We start from the raw sequence: 26,020 nt of genomic DNA on the forward strand, positions 1-26,020 counted from the left end.
CCATATACTCAAATGTCCAAATGGCTCTGGGATCCCAGCAATGGGCTGTTTCTTCAACCACATAGATCCCAGTCCATCTGTGCCTGAGCATCTTCTGCTAGGAAGTGTGGAGGATCGAATATCAGACCTAAGTAAGGTACCAAAGCACCTGCTTCTCAAGGTTATTGTGAGGATCTAATGAGAAAATGAATGGAAAGTGTTTTGTAACCTCAACTTATTATTTCACAGTTAACTATGAGACTCTTGTCTAGGTTCTCCCCATAGTCACCCGCCTGCTCAGTGCTCACTCACGGTGCCCCTCGCCTTCTCTTCACATTGAGAGGTAGCAATGGATTATCCAGCAGTTATCCCCACTCTAACGAGAATAATAATAATGACAGCAGTAATAAAAGTAGCAATCTGAATACTTTTACTCCGACTTCCAGGGTTGTTTTGAGGAAAGCATTCGTCACCTGTGGGTGTCCTCTAAGGCTCTGCCTTGAGCCTTTTTTTTCATCTTTTCTGCTCTCTCTATTGGTCATCTCCTCAGCTCCCATGGGTCCAACCATCCCTTTTATGCTCATGAGTCCCTGATCGTACATATCCAACCCTCGTGTCTCTCTTGAGCTCCAGCTCAGCATCACACACTGCCTTTTTTCCAACTGGATGTTCCATAGCTTTCTCAAACTTAGCTTGTCTAAAGCAGAATCCATTGTCTTTCCCTCCAGGCCATTCCTTTTCCTCACTTTAATATTTCTGCTAAGCACATCCTGGCTTTCTGGTCATCCGGGTTTGGAGCCTTGGGGATCATCCTTGACTCTTTTTTTTTTAAACCCTTACCTTCCATCTTGGAGTCAATACTGTGTATTGGTTCCAAGGCAGAAGAATGGTAAAAGCTAGGCAATGGGGGTCAAGTGACTTGCCCAGGGTCACCCAGCAGGGAAGTGTCTGAGGCCAGATTTGAACCTAGGACTGGCTCTCAATCCACTGAGCTACCCAGCTGCCCCCCTCATCCTTGGCTCTTGATTCTGCTTTTCCACTTCATTCCTTACAGACAAATCAGGCATCACATCTTATTTGTTTCATCTCCATCGCATCTCAAGGAGGAACCCTTGGTTCTCTGTACATTCCCATTATCCTAGTTCAGACTTTCATCACTTCTTGCTTTAAATATGACAACTGCCTTGTAATTTGTCTCTCTGGCCCCAGAGGGCCTCCCAGCTCTCAATCTACAATCTTAGGGCTCTTCCCGCAGGAAGCTTACCCTTCACTAGAAGAATATAACATGTACAGAAATCATGAGTTCCCCAAGTGCTCGGCTACAGACTATAGATACTGTAAAGCTCCAAATGGAATGATGTAGAAGAGTCGCTACACAAGTAAGTAACAACAAAAGTATATATAAAGTGATAGTAAGTAATTTCAAGAGGGAAAGAGCCTACTACTTGAGATATAAAGCTTTGCTTTAAGGGAACCTATACTCTAAAGCCTGTCAGCTAGGTGGTGCCATAGGGCATACATAGAACTCCAGGACAAGCCAGGAAGACTTTTTCCCGAGTTCAAATCCAGCCTCAGTCAATTACCAGCTGTGTTACCCTGGGCAAGTCACTTTACCCTGCCTGCTTCATTTTCCTCATATGTAAAAAAAATGAGCTGGAGAAGGAAATGGCAAACCACTGAAATATCTTTGCCAAGAAATCTTCAAATGGGGTCATGAAGAATCAGACATGACTAAAAAAACAACAACAGAATACCAACAATATACTCTAGAAGAGTGATGTCAGACTCAAATTAGGGCCACTAAAGTGCACATAAGGATCCTTGAGGACTGCATATTGATTAGGAAAGTGACATATCACTATTATCTGTTTCATTCTATTTTTATTTTGATACCACAGTGCCTCTACCCTACCCCCTGCCAGACTCATGGTATTCCCGTCTCCTGACAGCAGCTTCACTCATGTTCTGTCACTCTGTGGCTCCTTGTGATTCGGGAGTCATCTTCCCACCAACTCATTTCTCTATGTCAAAGAGAGAGAAACTGAGGGCTGTAAGATGGGACAATGAGCGAGGGGCAGAAGGAGGCTCAGGGTTCGAGCCTCTCAATCTGATGTGCTCAACTATAATCATAGGACGCTGGCTCCACACTGAGTCACTGAATTGATTGAAAAAATGCTGGTTACTCTGATCCCTGGTAGTTCAGCCCAATTCAATTGAACATTCGGTAAACTGACGTTCATTAAACACCAACTACACTGAGCACTCTGCTAGGTGCTTGAGATACAAAGATGATAACGTCTGGCCTCAAGGAGCTTCCATTCTACACTTACATGTAAACTGACAAATAAATGCATCACTTAGGATCACAGATTCAGAGCTGGAAGTGACCTTGGAGGCCCTCTAGTCCAACCTCCTCTCTACCTTGTTTTTTACAGCGGAGAGAACTGAGGCTCAAAGAGATTTCAAATTCAGGTCCCTGGAATCCAAAGTCAGCATGCTTTCCACTGGCCCCTACTGCCTCTCCATAGTAGAGCTGGTTTTGATGGAACCATGATTTCACTGGTGTGTATACTTCATGAACTATTGCCGGTGGTGGTCCCTCGGTGCCTTCTTCCCCTGGGCTACTCTTGTCCATATTTTCATAAGTCACTTTAGAGATGAGAAATCTGAGGCCCAAAGAGGGAAGTGGCTCCTTGTAAGTTCCTTAAGAGCAAAGACTTTTTCCTTTTTGTCTTTGTATCCCCAGAATCTAGAACATGCCAGGAACATGTTGTTATTTAGTCATTTCAGTCATGTCTGACCCTTTGGGTTTTTGTGGCAAAGATACTAGATGGGTTTGCTACTTCCTTCTCCAGCTCATTTGACAGGTAAGGGAACAGAAACAAGCAGGGATGAGTGACTTGCCCAGGATCACACATCCACTAAGACTGGCCAGATTGGAACTCAAGGAAGATGAATCTTCCTGATTCTGGGTTGGCATTCTATCCATGCACCACTTAGCTGCCCTCTCTGGCATATGATCAAAGATTTATAAGGACTCATTAAATGGAACTGACCTTGAGTCACCAATAAATGCCCTTCAATTGACCAAGGCTACCCAGGTAATAAATGCCACTGATGGCGCCCGGACCCAAATCTCGAATTCTTTCTAGTTTCTCCCCTCTACTGTATTTTTTGAAGGGAGGGGGCTTCTGCAGTGAGAGCTTTCTGAGGTCCGAGCACCATTCTGCAGGATGCTGAGAGGCAGGAATGAGGAGGCACTGGAGAAAGAAGACCTGGGGAAGGAATATCCATTTCAGGAAATAGTTAGCAATCCGGGCTTGCTACAACAGGGAGTTTAGGGAAAGGAAATGGCTGCAAGAGGAAATTGGAGCCAGGTTAAAGGCCCTGGCCCTGGCCCCAGCTAAAGGGCCTTTAAGGCCATGCTGAGGACTCTATACTTTATCCTAGACACAATAACGATGACTCCCTCCTAAAGGCATTTGAGCAGGGTCAGAATTTGGAATTCTTGTTTCAATCTTTAGGTACTGGAGAGTGTCAGAATCATCTGTTGGCCTCAAGGCTATGTCTTAATTTGGCTTAGAAGGGAGCTCTCACCATCTGGGTTGTCAAAACATTTGCTCACACTGGGTTGGTGCCATTGTTGCACAGTCTGATGATGCCAATCAAATTCGGCCATAGGTTGAGAAGTATTTACCTAGTGTCGGGTATCCACATCATCGATGGCCTTTCTTTCCCAGGACAAAGAAGTCTCATTTTCCCCGACAAAACGTTGTGTATATAAGAAGACTTTTTGCTGAGAATCTCACAAAGCCAACAGGCTGAGGATGCTTCGGTCACCTGATCTGCCTGCTGAAAATCAAGTGACCACAGAGACACCCATTCGATCAAAGGGAGGAGGTGACTCACTCTCCCTTCTCCCTTTCACCAAGGCACAAAGGGACTTTCTCCAAGTTTGCTGAGAAAGCCAGAGAATACAATGGCCACATCTCGGCTTCATAGCATGGCTGACCCCTGGGATCCTGAGGGCCACTTGGCAGCCAAGACCAGGACTGGAAGAACTTGAGGACAAGAGCCAAGGAGGGCAATTTCATCTGCATTACTGTGTCCGGGCATGTGCTGGCTCGTGTTAATTATAGTCCTTTGTGGAGGACACAGTGAACAGGGAGGCCCATGAGGAGGCCATTGCAACAGTCTAGGGTCTGGCTAGAGAGATGGGGAAGGACTTGAGAGAGGGGAAGTTTTCCAGTCAAGTCTGGATGGTCATTTGCCAGGGTTACTGTATGGGACATTCCTATTCAGATACCAACTCGATGATTGAAGATAGACTGAGAGCTGGGAGGGATTTTAGAGTCCGTCTAATGCAACCACTTTCCTTATTTTACAGATGAGGAAACTGAGGCCCAAGAAGGTCCCTAAGTGACTTGCCTCTAGTCAGAGGGCTAGAAATCATCAAAGAAAGGATGGAGTCCAGGTCCTCTGACTTGACATAAAGTGTGGGGAATAGGGGTATATGCTGTATGGAGATGCATCTGTAGAACCCTTTTCTTTAACCTAGCTCAAATCTGAGACCCCATTACAGACAGATTTCCCAAAGGGTAGAGTACTTCTGGGTACCACTCTGACAACTGTTTGCCTGTAAAATGACTATTTAACCTGTTGGAAATAAGATAATTCCTTTGATTGTTGCTTCCTTTACATGTCTTAGTAGAAGATACTGATGGGGAAGGGGGATGACATCTCTCCTTTTTGCTATGTTGTACGGGCATACTTAGTCTAATAACTTCAGGGAGAAATGTGATTTTTGACATTTCCCTTCATTTAATGGCTGGCATTACTCTCTGAAGAATTCTTCTGGGTCTCTCAAGCCCGTCAGGATCCAGCATCCACCTTGCTGTGTACATTACATCTGCCAAGATCAAAGCCTGAGAGGGCAGGACGGCCCACTTACCAAAAGGTCAGCCTGCCCTTCTCAAAGGATGAACTTTGTATTGAGTGGCAGAGAGCTGAGCTGCACTGAGGCAGGCTCAGGTTTCGTATTTTGGGGGCCCATATATTCTTGCTGCCCTATGTGGGCATTTTTCTGTTCAATTTTTAAAGGATTCATAATGGTTAAACACCCATTTTTTCATCCTTCTCTCCTCCTTTTCCTCCATCTCTCCCTCTCTTCCTTTTCATCCATCCATCCATCCATCCATCCACCCATCAATTCATCTTTCCCTCCACCTCTCTCTTCCACTCTACTTCTTCATCTATCCATTCTTCTATCCATCCAAACATGCGACCACCCATCCAAGGTGACTTGTACATGGCCACAGGTTGTAAATGTTACATTCTGGGCTTGGACCCCAGACTTCTGGCTCTGAATTCCACGCTCTTTTGACTTTTCCATAGGGGGTCTCCAAGATGGTTTGGTAAATACCAAGAAAAAACTTCCAAGCCAGCCTTCTCCAACTTCCCAACCTTACCTGGTTCCCACAGAGGCCTTTCTAAGCCTAAACACCCCAAGCACCTGGCCCTCTAGCTTTCTGATCTCTGACCCATCAAAGCTTCATCCACCATCTTCCCTTTGTTTATGCTTAGAGGATCTGGACCTTGGGGCTATTTGAAGGGCAATAATGATGGGATCAAACTGTGCCTCTCCTCCCATTCCCAGTCTCATTCTTTCAAGGCCTGAACCTCTCCTGAGATTTTAAAGTGAATCATAAATGTTTACAGAAGGAACTCTTTACTCCCCAAGTTGAACTTGTCGGTTTTGGGGCTCTGAGGCAAAGTCATTTCCTGTTTCTAAGTTTTTGGATAAATCCTAAGTTATTTCAGAATGAATTTCTGTGGTTATAAATCACTAATGCCAAAAAAAAATGGCCCTTGTTTATTCTGAGGATTCTGGAGTTCCCTGAGATCAGCAGGAGAGGAGCGCCTAGAAGGGGGCAAAAGAGAATGCGCCAGCACTCAGAGAGCCCTGGACAGGCTTCCCAGGAGACAAGCAACCAACACATCTGTGAAAACCAGCCACCTTTCCATGGCAGTTCTCATCACCTACTAGTCTAGTACCGTGTGTGTGTGTGTGTGTGTGTGTGTGTGTGTGTGTGTGTGTGTGTGTGTGTGTGTTACTTCAACAAGAAAGCATCACCCAATACGCTCTCACAGGAAAACATCCTCAAATGCACGTAGAGCTATTCCTCCGGCACGACGTTCAAACGCTAGGCGTGTTTTCGTTGGAAATGCTTCCTAGCTACAGAGCCACTCTGTACCCCATGATTCGTGCCTTTATTGCAGGCTGCAGGTAAGGTGGCGAGGTTTTTACAGAACATTCAAGATGATAAAAATAACGTAGCTCAAGCTGGCGCCTCCCTTCTTTGCTTTGAAGAAGATTTCACTAACCCAGTGACCAGCATACCACAGGCAGGAGCAGATACTGTGAAATATGCAGAGATGTGCCAGGATCTGGTTTGTTGGCTTGTTTTGTTTTGTTTTGCTAGAGGAAAAGTGTAAAGTGATCTTAAAGACTCCAAGCATTTCCCTGAAACAAAGGCCCACCTTTTTCTTGTTGCTATTTTTTTTCCTGTGGATATTGCATGGCCCTAAGACCTGAAACATGACAGAATTAAAGTTTAGTGTCTCTCAAAAGATACTGGAGAGAGGGAGGCTTCAGGGTAAGAAGAGTTTGCAGTACACACTGATTGATGAATTATACAGGAGGAAGTCAACAAGCATTTATTAAGTGCCATGTGTCAGACATTGCACTAAGGACTGGGTATGGGAAAATGAAAATGAAGAAGTCCCTGCCTTCAAGGAACTTACATTCTAAGTGGGGGAAGATCTCACATAGACACACATGCAAATATAACTATGATATACACAAAATGAGTACAAAGTAGGTCAGGAAAGGAGGGCACTAATAGCTAGAGGTGGGGTGGAGATCAACAAAGGCTCTGTGTCAAAGGGGGGCTTGAGTTGTCTTGAAGGAAATCAGAATTTCCCAGAGGTAGAAGTGAGGAGGAAGAAAGCTTCAGACATGGGGGACAGCCAATGCAAAAGATATTCTCAAAGTAAGATAAAAAATGTCATCAAAGAAATATAGTATCAAAGAGGGGCTGATCCCACAGGGAGAATGAGGGATGGCTAATGGACAGCCCACATCCCCATTGGTATCTTCATGCTATCAAGAGAACATCAGGTAAAGTCCCCCAAAAGTCTAGTGGAGCTCCTTTGTGCAAACATAGGAGGGCATGGACAAGGATTACCACAGTAATTGGATGTATTATGGTCCACATCACTGAGGTCATAGGCTTGGACCAGATGGTGTTGGACCAGATCTCTTGGAAACTACTCTATAATCCTTAGATTCCCAGTTGATTTCTTAGCTATATCAGATCATAGATCTAAAACTGGAAGGAACTAGAGAGGCCATTGAGTGGAATCACCCCATTTTACAGCTGAAGACATTGCATTCCCAAGAAGTAATGGGATTATCCTAAGGTGTATGTACCTAAAATGTGTATATCTTTTTTTCTCTGATAAAATGTAAACTCATTGCAAGCAGGGGCTGTTCTATGTTTAGTTTGAATCCCCAGACATATGTCTGACCCATAGTAGTTTTTGATATTTACTGGTAAACTAAATGATGAATGGTAGAACTGGGGATTAGATCTCAGGTCACCTGACTATAGATCCAGCTCACTTTTCAGTGCAGCCAACTTTCAATGGTTTCTAATAATGTGTATATGTTGGATTTCTTTGGCAAACGTTTGTGCACGATTTATTCCAAGGTGTAATTTTAGAATTATGCCAGACCAATGAACATATACGGCTTTGTATTTTTTTCAAAGAATTTCTCTCCCTCTGACATACAAACAACAACAGGGGAAGGCGACCCTTGAAGACAGAATGGAGCAATCTCTAGGTAAGAAGCCAGAGAGAAGGAGTTAGTTCTGTGGGAGAAGAAACACACGCGTGTTCTCGAACGCCCAATCACAGTACGGATGTCCTATAAGCCTCCGGTGGCTTTTACTCCTAAATGAAGTTTCATGGAGTGAATTTACTCTTTTTGTATATACAAATGATGGCTCTTGATTCAAATTCCAATTCCTTCTGGTCCCTAAAATGGGGCAATAGGCATGTCTACAGTCTATCTAAAAGTCAGCCCTTTCAATGTGCCAACATCATCTGACAAGTGAAGAAATCTGAGTAGATGAGAGGATCTTAAGAGTTTTTGCTAGAAGGGCCTCAGAGCCCATCAAATACAACCCTTTCATTTTACAGATGAGTAAACTGAGACCCAAATATTAAGAAATTTGCCCAGCATCTGAGGTAGGATTTGAACACATGTCTTCCTGTTGAGCCACCCAGCTCTTCTCAAAGGTCATGTCCACTGATGCTTTTAAGTCATTGATCCATGTAAAGAACAGATAGAAATATTGACAAGGGACAAACAAGTGCATTTTCTCCAGGCCAGCAGTACGATTTCTATGGCTATAAGTGAGGTAAGATGCAGGGCCAGCCTGATGGCCCTCAGACTTATGGGGAAAAGATATTCTGCTCCTGAAAGAGACGGGAGCTTAAATGGGCCGTCTGCTTTCCTGAAATGTTCTAAGCCTTCCTTCCGGTCCCTTTAGAAATAAAGGATCAAAGTAGCACTTGTTCTCCCCACAAGTCTATTTCCTTGTAATCAAGCTGTGAGAAAGATGAGAAAGAAGGCGCTCGTGAAACACTCCCCAAACCCTCACTGGCTCCCCTTTGATCATCACTTGGGCCATCTTTGCCTCTGATTGCCGACATGACACCCGGTTACTGTAGGAGGGGATGAACATCTTCCTTCTCAGACATTTGCATACATGCATACAGACAAGCATATGGATTTATATAGAGAGGGCTAATTCCCTCTTTTGCTTAACCATGAATCTGCTTCTCTGTAATTTCTACCCATTGTCCTTAGTTCCATCATCAGGACCCAATAGAATGATGGTGATGATAACTAGCATTTATGGAGCACTTTCAGGTTTGCAAAATGCTTTCAACATTCTCAAAGTCCTACCACAATCCTGGGAGGTAGGTGTTATCAACCCATTTTATAGATGGGGAAACTGAGCCTCAGGGTCATAGAGCAAGTAACTATCAGAGAGAAGAGCTGAGCTTTGGCCTTTCTGACTCCAAGTCCAGCAAAGTCTCTTTCATGTGATGGGATAGCTCGCCTGTTTCCCCCCTTACATGCACCCCCCTCCCCGCCAGCCCCTACCCCAATTCCTCTTTTCTCTGCGCCAAGAGTCCTTAGTTGTCTGGATGGATCTTATGGCATGGAGTTCAACTCCCTCACCGTTCTGGGTGTCCTCTCTGGCTGGGCTTCCAGCTTGGCAACGTCCTTCCTGAAATATGACACCCAGGACTAAATGTGCCCATTCTGCTGTGTGCCCCAGGAAGAACATAGAAGGACTCTCGGCTCTTCTGTTTCAGATCCCTTTAACTTCTGGGTCACCACGTTAATTTGTAATGACCTGGCAGTATCTGACCAGGAGAAATAGTCGATCAAAAGACTTTCAAGCAGTGGAAAGGGCTGACTTAGAATCTCCCAAGCCAGAAGCCCCATCCAATCAGCTCTATTTTGTGATGGAGAGACGGGCTCAAGGAGGAGCAGGAGCCATGGAAAGCCACAGCTTTTAGCCAACAGCTTCCACTTTCTCTACCCTTAAAGCCCATTTACGTCCTTTTCCTGCCCACTTTTTTTTTAAACCCTTGCCTCTTAGAATCAATACTGTCAATACTCTATTGGTTCTAAGGCAGAAGAGTGGTAAGAGCTAGGCAATGGAGGTCAAGTGACTTGCCCAGGGTCACACAGTTAGGAAGTGTCCGAGGCCATATTTGAACCCAGGACCTCCCATCTCTGGGCCTGACTCTCCAACCACTGAGTCACCCAGCTGCCTCCTCCCCCCCTTCACTCTTGGTGAAAATCCTAAGAGGCAGGAACATGGTCCCCAGAGAAATAAGGGAAGCAAAATGGCCAAGCTGGATAATCATCACCTGGTTAATTCATTGCTGGTTATGCTTTGTCCTTCCTCCTAGCACTTTCCATCAGAGCCCTATGGATCCTTATTTGGGTTAGCCTTGCACCAACCTCTGGCCATCGTGTGAGAATATCGTGTGTTCTTGATTTCAGGCTTGGGATGGGAGGAGGGGAGTGCCAGAAATGTTCTTGGCATTTATGTCCAACGGGAGGTCTTTTGGGTCTGACTGTGGGCAGAGAACTGGTTTTCTTATTGTTCGATCATTTCTGGCATGTCTGGTTCTTAGTGATATCATTTGGAGATTTCTTGTTAAGATTCTGGAGTGACTCCAGCTCATTTTGCAGATGAGAAAACAGAGGCAAACAGGGTGAAGTAACTTAGTAAGCATGTGAGGCTAGATTTGAACTCAGGTCTTCATAGTTCTAGAATGGATGCTCTAACTATCAAGTCAGCTGCCCGGAGAATTGGTAAATAGAAAGAAAAAAAAGCCAGTCAGGTATTTTTCATAGGCTAATAGATTTAGCACCATAGGGATCATCAAACCCAACTCCTCAGTTTCTGCCTCCATTTCCTTATCTGTAAAAGGAGGATAATTAGCTGTATTCTTAGGAATGTAGTAAGGATAAAATGAGATCTTCCTAAGGTGCTTTGCAAACCTTAAGGCTCCATAAAGATGCTACCCATTGTTATTAGTTGTGGTGTGTATTAAGCCTGGGATTTGAACCCAGGTCCCCTGCCTTTCCCATGGACCTTTGGTTTCTCTCAGAAACAAAGACCAGCTTTTCAACGTCAGTATTCTTCTGAGGACACTCTAGCGCTGTGAATCACGGCAGAGCAGAGCCTCCCAAAGACTAGAATTTCAGCTCATGCAGAGGGCAATGGAGAGGTATGTGGCAGGGCTGAGTGGGCTGCTCTGTGCCACCATGACAACTTGCCCAGGATTAAAAACGATGACCAGAGAGTTGGATGGCTGGAAGAGGTGGGCTGGACCATTGGAAATGCCAGTGAGCACCATGGATAAGGAGGGCATGGAAGAGACGGAAACCTCCCTCCTGCTACGCCCACAGTACAACGGGGGACTCTGTAGTGGACTGACGGGAGAACACGGGCTAGAACATGGGCAGGTGTGAATGGGAAAAACTCAGCTTCTTTGGAGGAAACCCCACATGAATGCGACCTCCCAGATCGATGGGGAGGAAAGAAAAACAAGCCCCAACAGTTACAAAGACTTGGCGTTGTTTTCCCTGAAAATTCATCTGATACAAGTAAAGTCTGCCTCAGTTCCGAGAAACTTGAAGGAAAACCTGCCACCTGGTGTCAAACCTGTATGATCGCAGGGATCAGTCTTCCCAGGAGAAGCCTAGAGGGGGATTTCAGTTCTGGGGTCCTACCTCAGAGCCAGAAGGGACTTCACAGGCCATCTGGTCTCAGCCTCTCACCCCCAATTTACAGATGAAGAAACTGAGGCCCAGGGAGATGACGCAACTTGCTCAAAGGCATACCATTATCCATAAGCATTATCACAACATCCACCCTGTCCCTGCCACTCTCAACTTGGGATATAGTTTTATGGTAAAGAAACAGATCCTTTTAAGCAATTTGGGAAAAAAACTGTCATCCTGCTCAGAAGCCCAGCATTCCACTGACACTCCTCCTTTGCTTCTGGGTTGGCTATGTCCAAAAAATGAAATCGGACTGTAAGGCTACATTCAACACTGATTTTTTTAAAAAAGTATCTAGGTATTGTGTGTGTGTGTGTGTGTGTGTGTGTGTGTGTGTGTGTGTGTGTGTGTGTGTGTGTGTGTAGCTAATTCTGAGATACCCTGAGACACATTCTAGCTGTGAGATCCTAGGCAAGTCACTGCTCTAGGTAGAAACTTTAAGGGCAGTCAGGTGGCACAGTGGATAGAGTCCTAGAGTCCATGGAATCAAGATGACTCATTTTCCCAAGTTAATCTGGCCTCAGACACGTACTAGCTATATGACCCCGGGAAAATCACTTATCTCCATCTGCCTCAGTTTCCTCATGAGTTGGAGAAGAAAATGGAAAAACTCCTCTAGTATTTCTGCCAAGAAAACCCCAAATGGGGTCAGGAAGATGTGGACTGAAGGCTAGACTTGGAGTCAGGAGATCTGGGTTCAAATCCTGACTTTAACACTTACTACCTATTTCATCTTTGGCAAAACAATAAACATCTCTGAAACATGAAAAATCAAATCAAATACTGTATAACAGGTACTGTGAAAAAGTCTGGGGATAAAAAGAAATCCTTTCTACCTCCCCTCAATAGCCCCTGTTTTTGAGGAGCTCACAATTTAATGGGGAACAAAATATTCAAACTGTGTACATACAAGATATAGAGGGGCTGCTAGGTGGCCTATCAGATAGAATGTCAGGTCTGGAGATGGGATGTCCTAAGACACTTCCTAGCTGTGTGACCCTGGACAAGTCACTTACCCCTGTTTGCCTAGACCCTTGCCCTTCTGTCTTACTAAGACAGAAAGTAAGGGTTTAAAAACCAACTAAACCAACAACAAAAACCCAGAAATCTAGACAGGCTAAAATGGGCAGTCTCAGAGGAAAGACTAAGAAAGGATCACTAGGAAGGACTTCTTGTAAAAACTGAGGTTCAGAGAAAGTCAGGGAAGTCAGGAGGTGGAGATGAGTATAAAGATTGGCTTTAGCTATCTCCTGATTGTAACAATGAAGATACTTAGCTCTTCTTTTCTTGTAAAGATAAAATTGTAATCTCCTGATCATAACAATAAAGGTACTTAGCTCTTCCTTTATAGTGAAGTTAAAGCTACAATCAGAGATACTATCCCTCCCTGAGCACCCCATACACCCCAATATATAAAGCTACAATCTATTTTTAGATTTTAATCTACAAAAGGTGATATCTCAGTATTTAAGTAGATCTACCCATTTTAACCACAAAAGGTGTTAAGTAACTACAAAAGGTGAACTAACCAAAAAAGGTGTTAAGTAGCTACATAAGTAACCCAAAAAGATATAATCTAACCAGAGAAGGTGAGAACTAAAGAGTGGGCAGTCCTGGAGAAAAGTGTCTGCTGTGATTGGTAAATGTGAAATTTAGGGGAGGTGACACAAGAGAGAAAGGTCTTTAAAAAGAGGATGAAAGGCCATAAGAGGACATTCAGAGATTCAGACATTTTGGACATTCAGTGATTTGACTTGAGTTGGAGGCGCAGACTGAAAGACAGATCCTTGAGGAGAGACTGGAAGACCCCCCCCCCCCCCTCTCTCTCTCTCTCTCTCTCTCTCTCTCTCTCTCTCTCTCTCTCTCTCTCTCTCTCTCTTTCTCTCTCTCTCTCTCATTCCTTAATATCTTCCTTCTATTGTAAATATTGTACATAAACTACCATTTTGTAAATTGTAAATAAACATTCCATTTACTTTAGTAATTCACATTTGGGATTTCAGAAATTAAATCCCTGGTGACCACCTAATAATATATTTCAGTCTCAACCACAATTAAATTTAACATGAGGAAAGGCAGAATTCTAGGCATGGGGGACAAACTAGTGAAAATGCTTAGAATGAGAAGATGAAGGAAGCCAGAGACATTGGAGGGCAGAGACCATGGTGGGAGGCAAGGTTGAAGCAGCCTGGAAGAGAGCCTTGTCTGTGTAAAAAAATGGTGATAATCCTGGAACCTGCTTCATTGAGTGGTAGCGAGAACAGATCCAACAGCAATAATACCGTTAAAAGATTTTCAAGTCTCTAAAGCACTTTCTTCACACAACCAACCTTGAGAGGGCTTATAGCCCTGGAGTAAGAGACCCCCGGCGAGTTCTGCTGGTTATTTATAGCTTTTCAGGACTATAAATTTCAAGGCAATGGTGAGAGGTGAATTGGATGGCAGGTGAGCTCCTAAATGTTTATAAGGCCAAATAGCATGCCAATTTCCACTCATCTTAATTTATTTTTCCATAAATCAGAGAGAAGTGAAATGAAAGCCCAATGCCAGGGCTCTTGTTACCTTGGGTTTTAGGGAAATATAGAAATTCAGCCCTGCCAGCCCTTTGGAAATGCTGGGGACTCGTGCGGGACTTTTCAGATCACAAAAGGGGCTTGGTTTGTCTGTAATGAGCACTTCTCTTTCTAAGGTATCTCCCCAGACAGATGCTCTTCCTTAGAAAAGCAATTCAGCCCAGAGCTGAGAAGAGATAAGAACTGGGCCACAGAGTGATCGGCCTGGGTATTCTTAAAGGGAAATAATCCTGGAAAGGGGAAATGATTCTGAGTATAATTTCCTGTTTGGACACTTCAAACTATCCAACCCATAGTTTATTTTTTGCTGGGGGAGGAATGTTTTCCTTATACCTCAATTTCAAGGGAAATTAAAGAATATTTCATAGGAAGTGATTAAAATATGACTGAGGAGCAGCTTGACGGCACAGTGGATAAATTGTCAAACCTGGAGTCAGGAGAACTTGGCTTGAAATCTCACCTCAGACACTTTCTCACTGTGTGCAAGTCACTTAACCCCATTTGCCCAGTCCTTGTCTTTCTGTTTTTGAATTGTTACTAAGACAAAACTTTGTTTGGTTTAAAAACCAAATAATATTACCTAGAATTCATATGCTAGGTAGGGCAGTGGTTAGAGTGTCAGGTCCAAAGTCAGGAGGACTCATCTTCCTGAATTCAAATCAGGCTTCAGACACTTAGTAGTTGTATGATCCTGACCTAGTCATTTAACCCTGTTTGCCTCAGTTTCTTCACCTGTAAAATGAGATGGAAAAGGAAATGGCAAAACCCTTCAGTATCTCTGCCAAGAAAACCCCAAATGAGTTGATGAAGGATTGGACATGACTGAAATGAATGAACCATCAGGTGCAGCCTTGGCTTTGTGGTATCATCCCAACAGAATAAACCTAGGAAAAGCCTGCTAGAAGAGATTATGATTGGACACTCAATTCTTCAAGGCTCAGTGATTTTGCTTATGGGGGTCCTCCCATGGATGCAGTGACCCCTCCATGGTTCAACCGATGGAGTCTGAAGGATGCCATGGCCAAAGAAGTCATCACCCAGAAGTGCAGCTAAAAATGAGCTTCTACCAATTTAGCCAGGCTGGCCATCCAAAGACCTTATCCAGAGCTTTTCCAGATGTGCTGGCAGAGCTTTCAAGAAGCCCCAGCTACCTCCATGCCATGACAAGACATTGGAAGAATCCTTCCAGGAGCTTCCATCCCAACACGTGGGGCACACTGTGGGGTAGAGGTGCGGGGCATTCAATCTGATCAGGACTATAGTAGTATTGGGAGAATGACCCTAACTCAGACCTATTTTAAAAAATGAATCTTATTATTATAGTATATAATTATATAATATTGTACAATATAATATATAATAAAATTATGAATAAAACTTTTATAAGCATTTATTATTTCTCCCTGATGCCCCTCCTACAAATTGAACAATTAAAAAAAAATAGTGGTTCAGTGGATTGAGAACCAAGTTAGAGAGGGGAGGTCCTGGGTTCAAATCTGGCCTCAGACACTTCCCCGTTGTGTGACCCTGGGCAAGTCACTTCACCCCCATTGCCTAGCCCTGACCACTCTTCTGCTTTGGAACCAATACACAGTATTGATTCTAAGATGGAAGATAAGGGTTAAAAAATGTATAGTTCAGCCAAAATGATTCCCACATTGGCCACATCCAAATATACATGCTTTCCTCTGCATCTCTCTGGCAGAAGGTAGATGGCATGTTTCAATCACTGGTCGCTGCATTGAACATAGTTCCAAAGTCTTTCCAGTTGTTTTTCTCAATCACATTGTTGTCATTGTATGAATTATCCCCTCGATCCCATTCACTTCCTTACGCATCAGATCAGAGACGCTTTCCTGGTTTCCTTTGAAACTGTTCATTTGGCAGAGTCATTTCCATCACATTCATATACCCAAACTTGCTTATCCATCCTCCAATAGGGTGGCATCATCTTAGTTTCCAGTTTGGGGGCTGCTATGAAAAGAGCCCTTATAAATATATGCTTTGTGCACCTAAGTCCTTTGCTTTTGATCTCTATTCATTTTGGGCCAACAGAGTTACAGTGACTTGCCCAAGGTAACAAATGCAGCTAGTAAATGATTTTAATTCAAGAAGAGGAATCTTCCTGACTTCAGACCCTTTCCTTTATTCAGTGCCCTGATCTCTGTAGTGTATAGGCTTAGTGGTAGTGTTCTAGGGTCAAGGGGCTTGTCCCATGACCCTCTCTTAGCCCCACTGGGCCCAAGAGGTACTTCTCAGTTCCTGGCTGCCCTTCCTTAATCCTAGTGTTAGAAAGGGCACCTCCTGAATGCAGACAGAAGCACGCGATTTATCCCTTGTTTATCTGGGCACGTGTTTGGGGCTTTGGGTTTTGTAAGATTATTCACTCACAAGAATGAACACTGTGGAAATAGGTTTTGTGGTAATACAGGTAGAACCCAGACTGAACTGCTTACCAGCCCCGGGAGGGTGAAGGGAGACAATTTGGATCATAAAACTTCAGAAAACGTACGTATGTGGAATGTGCTATGAAAATAAGAAAATCAAATTAAAAAAGGCACCTACTGGAGCTATTTATAGGTTAGAAGGTGCACCACTTGCCTCCCTAATACTTCAAACAAATTGAAAGGAAAAAGGGAAGGAAGAAGAGCATGACAGGACATCGGAGAGAGAAAACTGTATTTTTCGCCTCTTGTTACCTCAACACCATTCCTGACTCCTGAACCTCATCAGGTGTATAAATAAATGGAAGATCATCAGAAAGTGAAATAGTAACTGGAGAAATTCTTCAGTGACTAAGTATAAGAAGTGACAAAGTCGGCAGAGATACAAAGAGGCCAGGTGTTCCATTAGTAAGAAAGGAAGAATCCTGGTTTTACAAACTGTTCTAGGAACAAACAATCAACCACAGAGCCAAGACGCTTGAATTTCCTTGGGTGTCAAGGACAATCCTTGGCTCCTGTCTGCTTCAGGTTCCAGGACCAGAAAGAGCTTTAGGTGTGAGGAACACCTTCTACCCCAGGTGGGAAAAGGCAATGCAAAGCCAGGTCACCCTTGTGAACTTTAGATTACTCCACCCTACTTAGTCTAACAAAACCAGGAATGTCTACACCCCTACGTAAGGATTAAGTATTGAGGAGGATGGCCTATGACAAATGTGCTAGCAAATGACAAATCAGAAACAACTGACAGACCCCTGGGCTGTCCTAAGTCAAGCTTAAGCTACCATTGGTACATGTGAGACGCAGGAAAGTGATGTAAAAACCAACTATATATTTTGCGTCACTTTCTCTCTCTGACTCTTTGGCAGTGGAGAGGTGGCTGGTGGGGCGTTTTGGCATCTTGGGTGGCAGCTGCTATTGTCCAGGTTTAGTGATGAGTTTTCTTTGATACCAAACTTGAGGAAGCCTAGTAACATAGTTCAGGTGAGACATCTTTACTGAGCTCTCTTGAAGTTTAGGCTGATTCTCCTTTACCTTCCAAACGCTATTCTCTTAGAAAGCCACTAATCTTCTTCAGAGATCTCATGGCAGAGATCTTTGAACTCCCTCTGGCACAGGCCAGGCGGGAGAAATCCTACACCTTTTCCCTCTCCCTTCTCCTTAATTCCTTCCCTCTATATTAATTTAACCACCACAAATTTGCAAACTGACTTGGGTATTTTATTTGGGATATTCCCTGGTGACCAAAATTAATTTAAATTAGGTCACAACCTTAAAATTATCCTTATACCCCGAGGTTCAGTTCCACTAGAGCTGGTCTTCTCCAGAGAAAGCACAAACAGAAATGAGTCCTAGGATTGATCTCCAACTTGAAGAAAGTGGAGAAATCATGCTTCTAGATCAAAGGGCTCATTTATAGATGAGGAAAGTAAGAGAAATCATAGGACTTGAGCCATCTGACTATTGGATCTCCCCTGAGGCTACCTTCCATCTCCCCTGAGATGTCTTTTATGCTATTTTGGTGTGTTTGTACATCCTTCTAGTAGAAAAGAAGTGCTCTGAGGCCAGGGACTATTTAATTTTTGAATTTTTTTTTCTCAATCACATTATTGTCATTGTATGAATTATCCCTCTATCTTTGAATCCTCAGTGCTTGACAACAGTGCCCTGGATATGTCATTGTTCAGTCATGTCTGACTTCATGACTACATTTGGGACTTTTTTTGGCAAAGATACTATGCCATTTCCTTCTCCAGCTCATTTTATTTGGTGAGGAAACTGAGGCAAATAGGGTAAAGTCATTTGTCCAGGGTCCTACAGATAGTAAGTATCTGAGGCCATATTTGAACTCAAGTCTTCCTGACTGTGGGCACAGCATTCTATCCACTGAGCCACTAAACCTGGACCATCAGGAATTTTGATTGCAGGTTGATTGATTGATAGTAAAAAAAAAAATCACTCAAGGATCACTGATGATACCAAAGTAGCATTTCTCCTCTCCTTCTCCCAAGGATCCAGGATCAACACTATCTATGGGTGATGGGTTAAGCCTGCAGATCCACTGGTTTCTCCCTTCCCTGAGTCTGTCAGGCAGTTATCCATCTCCTTCTGTTATCCCCTGGCTCAGGAGCTGTCACAGAGTGAGTATTTAATCAATGACTCTTGATTTGCTTATTGGAGCAAACAGCAAAGTACTACAATAATTGATAGCTTGTTGGAGCTTCACTCCACCCTGGGAGGTAGGTGCTGTAATCCTAGCTGGGAGGTAGCTTTTATCACCCCCATTTTACAGTTGAAGAAGTTGAGGCTAAAAGAGAGGACATTTTCTAAGGTCGCCTACAGCTAGAAAGAGTCACGAGGACTTAAATTCAGGTCTTCCTGGCTGGCATTCTACCCATCATGCCACCTTCCTGCCAAGATAAATACTTCAAACCCAGATAAGTGCCCGCAGGTCAGAGCCAATGGGGCCATTTGCCTCTTTGGGACCATCCTTCCTTCTCCTAGCTGGCATCTCTCCACTGGCCACAGGATGGCAGTGTTCCTGCAGAGATCCCTGCCTGGGCTGCATCCTTTTCCTCCGGGCTGACCTACTGGGCGGGCTTATTGGTTCTATCCTTGGGGTGGTCTGGGCTCAGCCCTGTTTTTTTGGGGGGGGGAGGGGGACATTCAAGCAAAGGGAATAAAAGACGCTGGTACTTTAATCTGGCAGCAGCCACAATAGGCTCTTCTTCAATCCAGGACTGTTGCACCTCCTCTAAAGCCCCGGGGGGATTTCTGTGCCCCAGGACCGGACAGACAGACCTCTGGGAAATGAGAGAGGCTGGCTCCCTAGCTCCTCTGGGGCTGAGCCTCCCATCAGGGAGCCCACTCAAGAACGAGCCCGAAACATGGAAGGGCAAATCTTCCAAGGCGGCTGCCCTCTGCGCGGGGCCAAATTGTCTGAAATTGTTCTTTAAGCGGAACCTGTGCCATGAATGCCCTCGATTGGAGGGGAGGCGCTGCTGTGTCCCCTTCCTCCTGGTGCTCCCAAGGACACGCCGGCTCTCATGCAATAGGAGTCAAGGTTCTTACGGAGAGAATTCCCAGAACCCCCTGGGCTGAGTCCTGGAACTTGCCATGGTTGGCCTCTTAATAGCATTCGGTGAAGTTTTCTTGGGGGACGCTTAAGTCCCTGGGAGCCACGGGCAAGGGGGATGATGGGAGATGTGAAATTAAGAATGTGGGAAGATTTTGCTTGAAGATCTGCATTTTCCAAGTACCCACCACTGGGTGAGGCTTCTGATTGCTCCTTAAAGTAAAATCTGAGGATTTCCTCTGTCCCAACACCACTGAGATACTCTTGGAGCCTGGGGAGCTCATTTCTTTACCAGCGAATTAAACTAACATTTAGTAAGGGCCCAGGCTAGGGGCTGGGAAGAGAGGACATTTCGGCTCCTCACAGCTCCTGCTCTCACGGAATCTGCCACCTAGTAGGGAGATACACCACCCAGGTCACTCTTGAAGCCATACTTAATTTCGTGATGAACTTGAGAGTCAGAAGAGCAGAGTTCAAATTCTGTCTCATCCACTTACTACCAATGGTAGTAAGACCTTTTCAAAAGTCCCTTCCCTTGTCTTGGACCCCTTAATTTAGGTCAATTTCCTCATCCATCAAATGAAGGCATTAGATTTCCAGGGGCAGCTAGCTAAGGAGTTAAGTGACTAGACCACGGGACTTGGAGTCAGGAAGACCTCAGCTCCAAGGCAGCTCTGTGGCCCTGGGCAAGCGCCTTAGCTGCTTACTGCCTCCAGTTCCTCATCTGTGAAATGGAGATAATATGTGATGATGGTTGTGAGGATAAAATGAGATAGTACGTCTAACGGGCTTCATAAGCCTGAATGCACTATGTATCGAAATAGCAGCCATTAGTATTATGACTCATAATAATAAAGGCTCCTGGTAGCTCTAGAGTCCAACTCTAGGACATCTGATCCTGGGATATCTGCAGAGAAAACAGGGGTCAAAGGAGAGAGGCTGGAAGCTCTTTGGAAATGCCAGTCGGTGTTCTCAGGACTAAGTCCCAAAGAAAGGGCGTGATCTGGACCAGCAGGGAGGGTCCCACCCTGCCCAGATCAGGGGATCTAGAAGGAACAGAAAACATTTAGGAGAGCCCCAACTCTCTCCTTCAATTCTACCTTGATGTGACTTTAGGCTTGGGCTCTGCCAAGTTCTAGCCCTGAAAGGAATAATGATATTAAGCAAGAGAAGAGTTTTTTCCAGGAGAATAAAACTTCTTGAGGGCAATTTTGTGTGACGTCGGAATATACATTTGTACCCCTCTTTCCTTTTAGAAAGGAAAGTTTTGAAAACCGTTTCAGTCTCAACCCTGATCCTTTGCCTGGGTGCACATGCCTCCTATGGGAGGCTGCCAGACATGTCCTGGCTCCCCGGCATCCCCAGAAAGCTTGCCTCCTGTCCCAGGTGACTCCTGGAAGACTTGTCTTTTGAGCCTCATGGTGACCCTGGTGCATTAGATATTAAAAGTTCCTTTTTTACAGAAGGAATAACTGAGGCTCAGAGTTGTTAAGTGATTTGGCCAAGGTCACACAGCTAGGAAGCTATGAGAAGTGAGATTTCAATCTAAGTCTTCCCAAATCCAAGTTCAGTGGGCCATCCCAAATGACACGCCGCTTCTCTACACCAGGTTGACTTGGAAAGGCAATTTAATAAATGAGGAAATGAATGAATGAATCAATCAACAAGTATTTGATATGTCAGTCACTGGAGAGGCAAAGACAAAAGTGAAATAGGTCTTGCCCTCAAGGAAACCATAATCTTGTAGTAGAGAAACACTATTACCTCTGCTCCCAGAATAATACAAATACCTTGTGCAAGTTCTCCATTGCTTTCCCAGAAATGAGGACAAATTTGCTTGCAGGGATTTGTGCAAGTTCCCCCCCTTTCCCCATCTATATTCCTTTGTACACACTTTGGTTTTATTTAACTCTGGACGTGCTGTTTCACTCCAGTACAATGTGTGCTTCCTGAGCTTTTGTTTTTCTATCTCTGGCTAAACTATTTATTTTGATATCTCTCCTAACTCAGGTTTTTACTGTGTTTACTGAATGACTTAGAAAGCCCATTAATGGGGTGAGCAGCCCCCTGTGTCTCCATCCAGCTTTGGGGTTTCATTTTGAAAAGACCAAACCAGCTTTAGAGTCTGCTTCAGCCCTTCCTAGCTAAACCCCTCTCTAACCCTCCCTCCTTGCTTCAAGTTGCTGCTCTCTACTTTCCCTCTTTTGTTGCTGTGGTTCCATCATTATTTTCAGTTGTCTGACTCTTTGTGACCCCATTTGGAGTTTTCTTGGCAAGGATACTGGAGTAGTTTGTCATTTCCTTCTCCAGCTCATTTTACAGATGAAGAAACTGAGGCAATTGGAGTTAAGTGACTTACCCAGGGTCCAACAGTTAATAACTATATGAGGTCAAGTTTTAACTCAGGAAGATAAGTCTTCCTGACTCTAAAACTGGCAATCTCTTCATGGTGCCACCAAACAATGGCAAAAAAAAAATAGGAAGCAGAAATAACATCCAAAGACAAAGAAGGAAGCCAGACTAATTTTAGTGATGAATCTCCATCTCAATGAATGGATGATGAGACCAACCTTTCTCCTCTTGAGGAGAGAGGCAAAGGATCATGGGTGGAGGATGTCACATTTGCCATCAGACACAGTCATTTTTGCCAGGCTGCTTTGTTTAACTGCTTGTACATATTGAGGGTCACAGATCTCAGATACTATTAGGTCCAGGGATTCTGAACCTGCTTTTTGTGCCATGGACCCCTTTGGCAGTCCAGTGTAACCTCTGGTTTTCTTCTCAGCATCATTTTATCTTGAAAAACTCATCCTAGAAGGAAAGGCTAAATTTCAGCTAGAGGCTGGTAAAAGTAAAGATGTTCATTTTTCCTATCCAAGGTGACAGATCTCCTGACATCAATATCCATAGACCACTCAAAGGTTTGTAGACCCCAAGTTAATTGGCTCTGATTTAGTCCAAATCCTTTAAATGGCTATAGATTGAGGAAACAGATTCAGAGAAGTTATGTGACTTTATTAAAGTCAAGAGAGCCAGGAAAGTGCAGAGGTAGGACTTGAATCCAGGCCCTTGGACTCCACAGCCAGGGCTCTGTCCCCTTACAAGGGGGGGTTCCAAGGAGTATAGTGGGGTATATGGCACAGAATGACCTTGGTGTAAAAAAAGGCATCCATAAACACAGAAAGCATACCCAGAGGCACAGACACAGACACAGACACAGACACAGACACAGACACAGACATAGATAGGTATACACATGAGATGAAATCACCATTCAGGATGATGACTGAGCCAAATTGGTAAATGGATTAAAAAATACAAATAACTGCTCGAGGATGAAAAAATGGACAAATTAGGAATTCAAAATGGAATTTTTTTACAAAGCAAGCAAACAGACAAAACCCCAACCAACTCTCCCAGGGATTTATTTCAAAAGGAGGCAACAGTTTCTCTGAAAACATGGAAGCTCTGAGAAAGAAGAAGGGATGACAAATCATTTTTTTCATGGAATAGCTGCTTGCTGTTGGATGGAAACTCATTCTCTTGGAGTAGAAAGCTCAGTTAGAAAATCAATTAAGACCACCTTCCTTTCCTGCCAACATGGCAACATCACCCCCCTTTCTCCTCCCTGTTCTGGATCTCCCTGGTGATTCTTTGTCACCTGTAAGACCATTGGAAACTCCTCAGCCTTGGCGCTCACCATGTCTAATAGGGGGTGGGTGGTTGGGAGGACATTCTACTTTAATAACAGATTAGCTGCGAGCAGAAGGAACAATCTTCCTCCTGCTCTGCCCTGCCTCCTGATAACGGTCTTCACCCTCCCTTGCGATAGAAGATCAGCCCAGCATGGGCTTTATCACTGGAGAATCATCTGGCTGGCTGTCACTTTGTTTCAGGGGAACATGGTTAGGGCAGAGCAAAGCAGATGGTTTGTAAAGGGGCCACATCCAAAAGAAAATCTGTGAGCAAATTATTGTGTTGTCTTTGAGAGCTGTGGGAATACAGGGAAAAAGAAAAATCCCGTCCCTCTCTCACAGGGGTTCTTACCCTTTTTATACCATAGACCTCCTTGTTGGGGTGGTACCATTCAGGACACCATTTTTAAATGCATACAATAAAAAAAAGCTTAAGGAAATGAATTCTACTGAAATGCAATAATCCACGAACACTTGCATCCTACACCCGTCTGCCCTCTGGACACATCTACTTTCATTCGTAACTTGCCAAACCATTCAAAGGCAAGAGCAGTCACGTGGAAGGCCATGATCACTCTGCCTTCTCCTCCTAACAGGCAGACCAGTCATTCCAACCATCGCCTTGACATTCCTGGGGAACTTGTCTAGTGAGGGAATCAATACATATTTATTAAGCACCTACTGTGTGGCAGGCACCGTGCTAAGCCCTGAAAACACTCTAAGGCTACTGGGGAGACAACATGAAGATATCTCTGGGTAAAGAAGGGATCGACCCTTGTTGTCTCGCCTTTTACCACCCTTCTGCTTTGGAACCAATAGACAGTATTGATTCTAGGATGGAAGGAAAGGGTAGGGAGTTCCCTCCTTATTTTAAAGTGAAATCTGCTACTTTGCAATTTCTACCTCTCGCTCCTGGTCCTTCCCTCTGAGGCAAAGCAATTTAAGGCATCTCCCTCTTCCATTTGACAGCCCTTCAAATACTAACAAGTAGAACCAAATGCTGGGTTCAAATCCTGGCGTTATTCCCTATTCTTTGCTAAGGGCAGAGATAGCCTCAAATAGCAATGAAGGGAAGAGGGCTCTGGTTAATTCTGATGCTCCGAGCCAGATTTTCAATGTCTGCCTAATGCACAGAGTTGAGGCCATCCCCCTCTCTTCAAGGATCACCGGGATGTGCAAAGCACTTCCCAACAGGAAAAGAAAAGTCCGCCAACTCTGAAACGAGGGGATCACAGGCACCGGGACGAGCTTCTTTGTGCAGACGGAGCCTTACCTTCTCCACAGCGGGATGGTGCTCTTCGCTGGTCACGCTCGCTTTTCTCGACTCGTTCTTGGACCGGCTCAGTCTCCTGGACACCTTCTCTCTTAGCAAAGTGGCGTAGCCAATGTGTTCATAGATGGGGTTTGTTGTCATTTTGGAAATGTATTCGGAGGCTTTTGTTTCTATGTACAGTGTGATCAGGCCATCTGTCACCAAGTCGTGGATGGATTCAAACCTCTTCTCTCCCACAAAGTGTTTCCCATCATAGAAAAGCCGGTAGTTAAGGGTCTGGTTCCCGAACCTGCATATTTGAGAACAAGAGAATTCATTAGCAGCTGTGACACTAAATGCATCCTTAGAACAATTAGACGGGCAGCCAGGCAGCCAATGCTAGCATTACCACTCAGCTCATCCTCAAAGAGGAACCACAGTAGAAGCCAGCTCCGACTTCCAGGCAATCCAAGAACTGGTGTAGAAAGAGCCGGGGGTAGGGAGGGGACAGGGATCTGTTGCCATTGCTCTGTGCTGCCCCTCTCCCCAACGTGGCACTCCCCACCCCCCACCTCGAAACCAGGGTTTCTAAACTGGTGGACCCACCGAGTCATTGCCAAGGGGCCACGGCTGTCATTTCAACGTTATTTAGCTCCCACATGATGTGCAGCATGAATGCCAGCATAATAAATAAGCAAATATCCCTTCTGCAGACTGACTAAATAATATGTCTCACACAAATATATGTCAGACAATTTTTCAAATGTGTGAAGATGCTGCTGGGATGAAAGAAATACACATTTATTTAAAAACAGGAATTGGTGTAGCAAATAGAGAAGTGGCCGCAGAGTCAGGAATCCCTGGATCTGTGCCCTGCTCTGTGACTGAAGAGACCTTGGTTGGCCCTAGCTACCAGACCAAGGTGTCCTGGCTACCATTCCCACTGAACAGCTTTCCAGCTCCTGCCCTGGGGCCATACTGACTGGTTAGCTCTCCCTAGAGCAGCACTGGTGAGCCTTTTTGAGACTGCATGCCCAAACTGCAACTTCAAGCTACCTGTAAGCCCCCTGCATTACCCCAGACAACAAAGGGCTTCTGGGCAAAGGGGTGGGGCATGTGAAAAATGTCCTTGGATGCTGTGGAGAGGGAGAACAAAGTAGCTCCCTCTGTGCCACCAGGGCACACATACCATGCCTTCGCCAATCCGGCCCTAGAGCTACCTCCTTGCTCCATTAACCCAACTATGCCCCTCTCCTTTCTGCCACTTGCTTTAGAACAATATTCAGTTTAATAGAACCATTGGTTATGGAAGAGAATCTCATTTAATTCTCCAGAGGCTTTAATCATCATCCTACTGCCTATACCTTTGTTGGCTATAGCTCTCCTATAAATATTGTCTCAAAGAATGTAAGCTTCTGCTACACTTTTGTATTTGTATCTGCAACTCTGAACCCTGTCTAGCACATAGTAGGCTCTTCATAGGTGCTTTTTCAATTATTTCTCTTTTTTCATATGGACTCCCTATATGACCCTCGGCAAGTCACTTAAATCTCTAAATGCC

At 44.5% G+C, this 26,020-nt stretch overlaps 1 protein-coding gene across 2 annotated transcripts in view; it reads right to left on the bottom strand.

The window, feature by feature from the left end:
• CHN2 (chimerin 2) overlaps positions 1 to 26,020 on the bottom strand; it is a 311,920-nt gene that overhangs the window by 66,356 nt on the left and 219,544 nt on the right. For both annotated transcript variants that reach the window (XM_007505262.3, XM_007505263.3), the window contains exon 6: positions 24,481 to 24,769. In XM_007505262.3, coding sequence (XP_007505324.1) covers positions 24,481 to 24,769 — 289 coding nt within the window. The remainder of the gene's footprint in view (positions 1 to 24,480; positions 24,770 to 26,020) is intronic.

This window comes from Monodelphis domestica, chromosome 5 (assembly GCF_027887165.1).
Source record: "Monodelphis domestica isolate mMonDom1 chromosome 5, mMonDom1.pri, whole genome shotgun sequence".
In the NCBI taxonomy this organism is placed as follows: Eukaryota; Metazoa; Chordata; class Mammalia; order Didelphimorphia; family Didelphidae; genus Monodelphis; species Monodelphis domestica.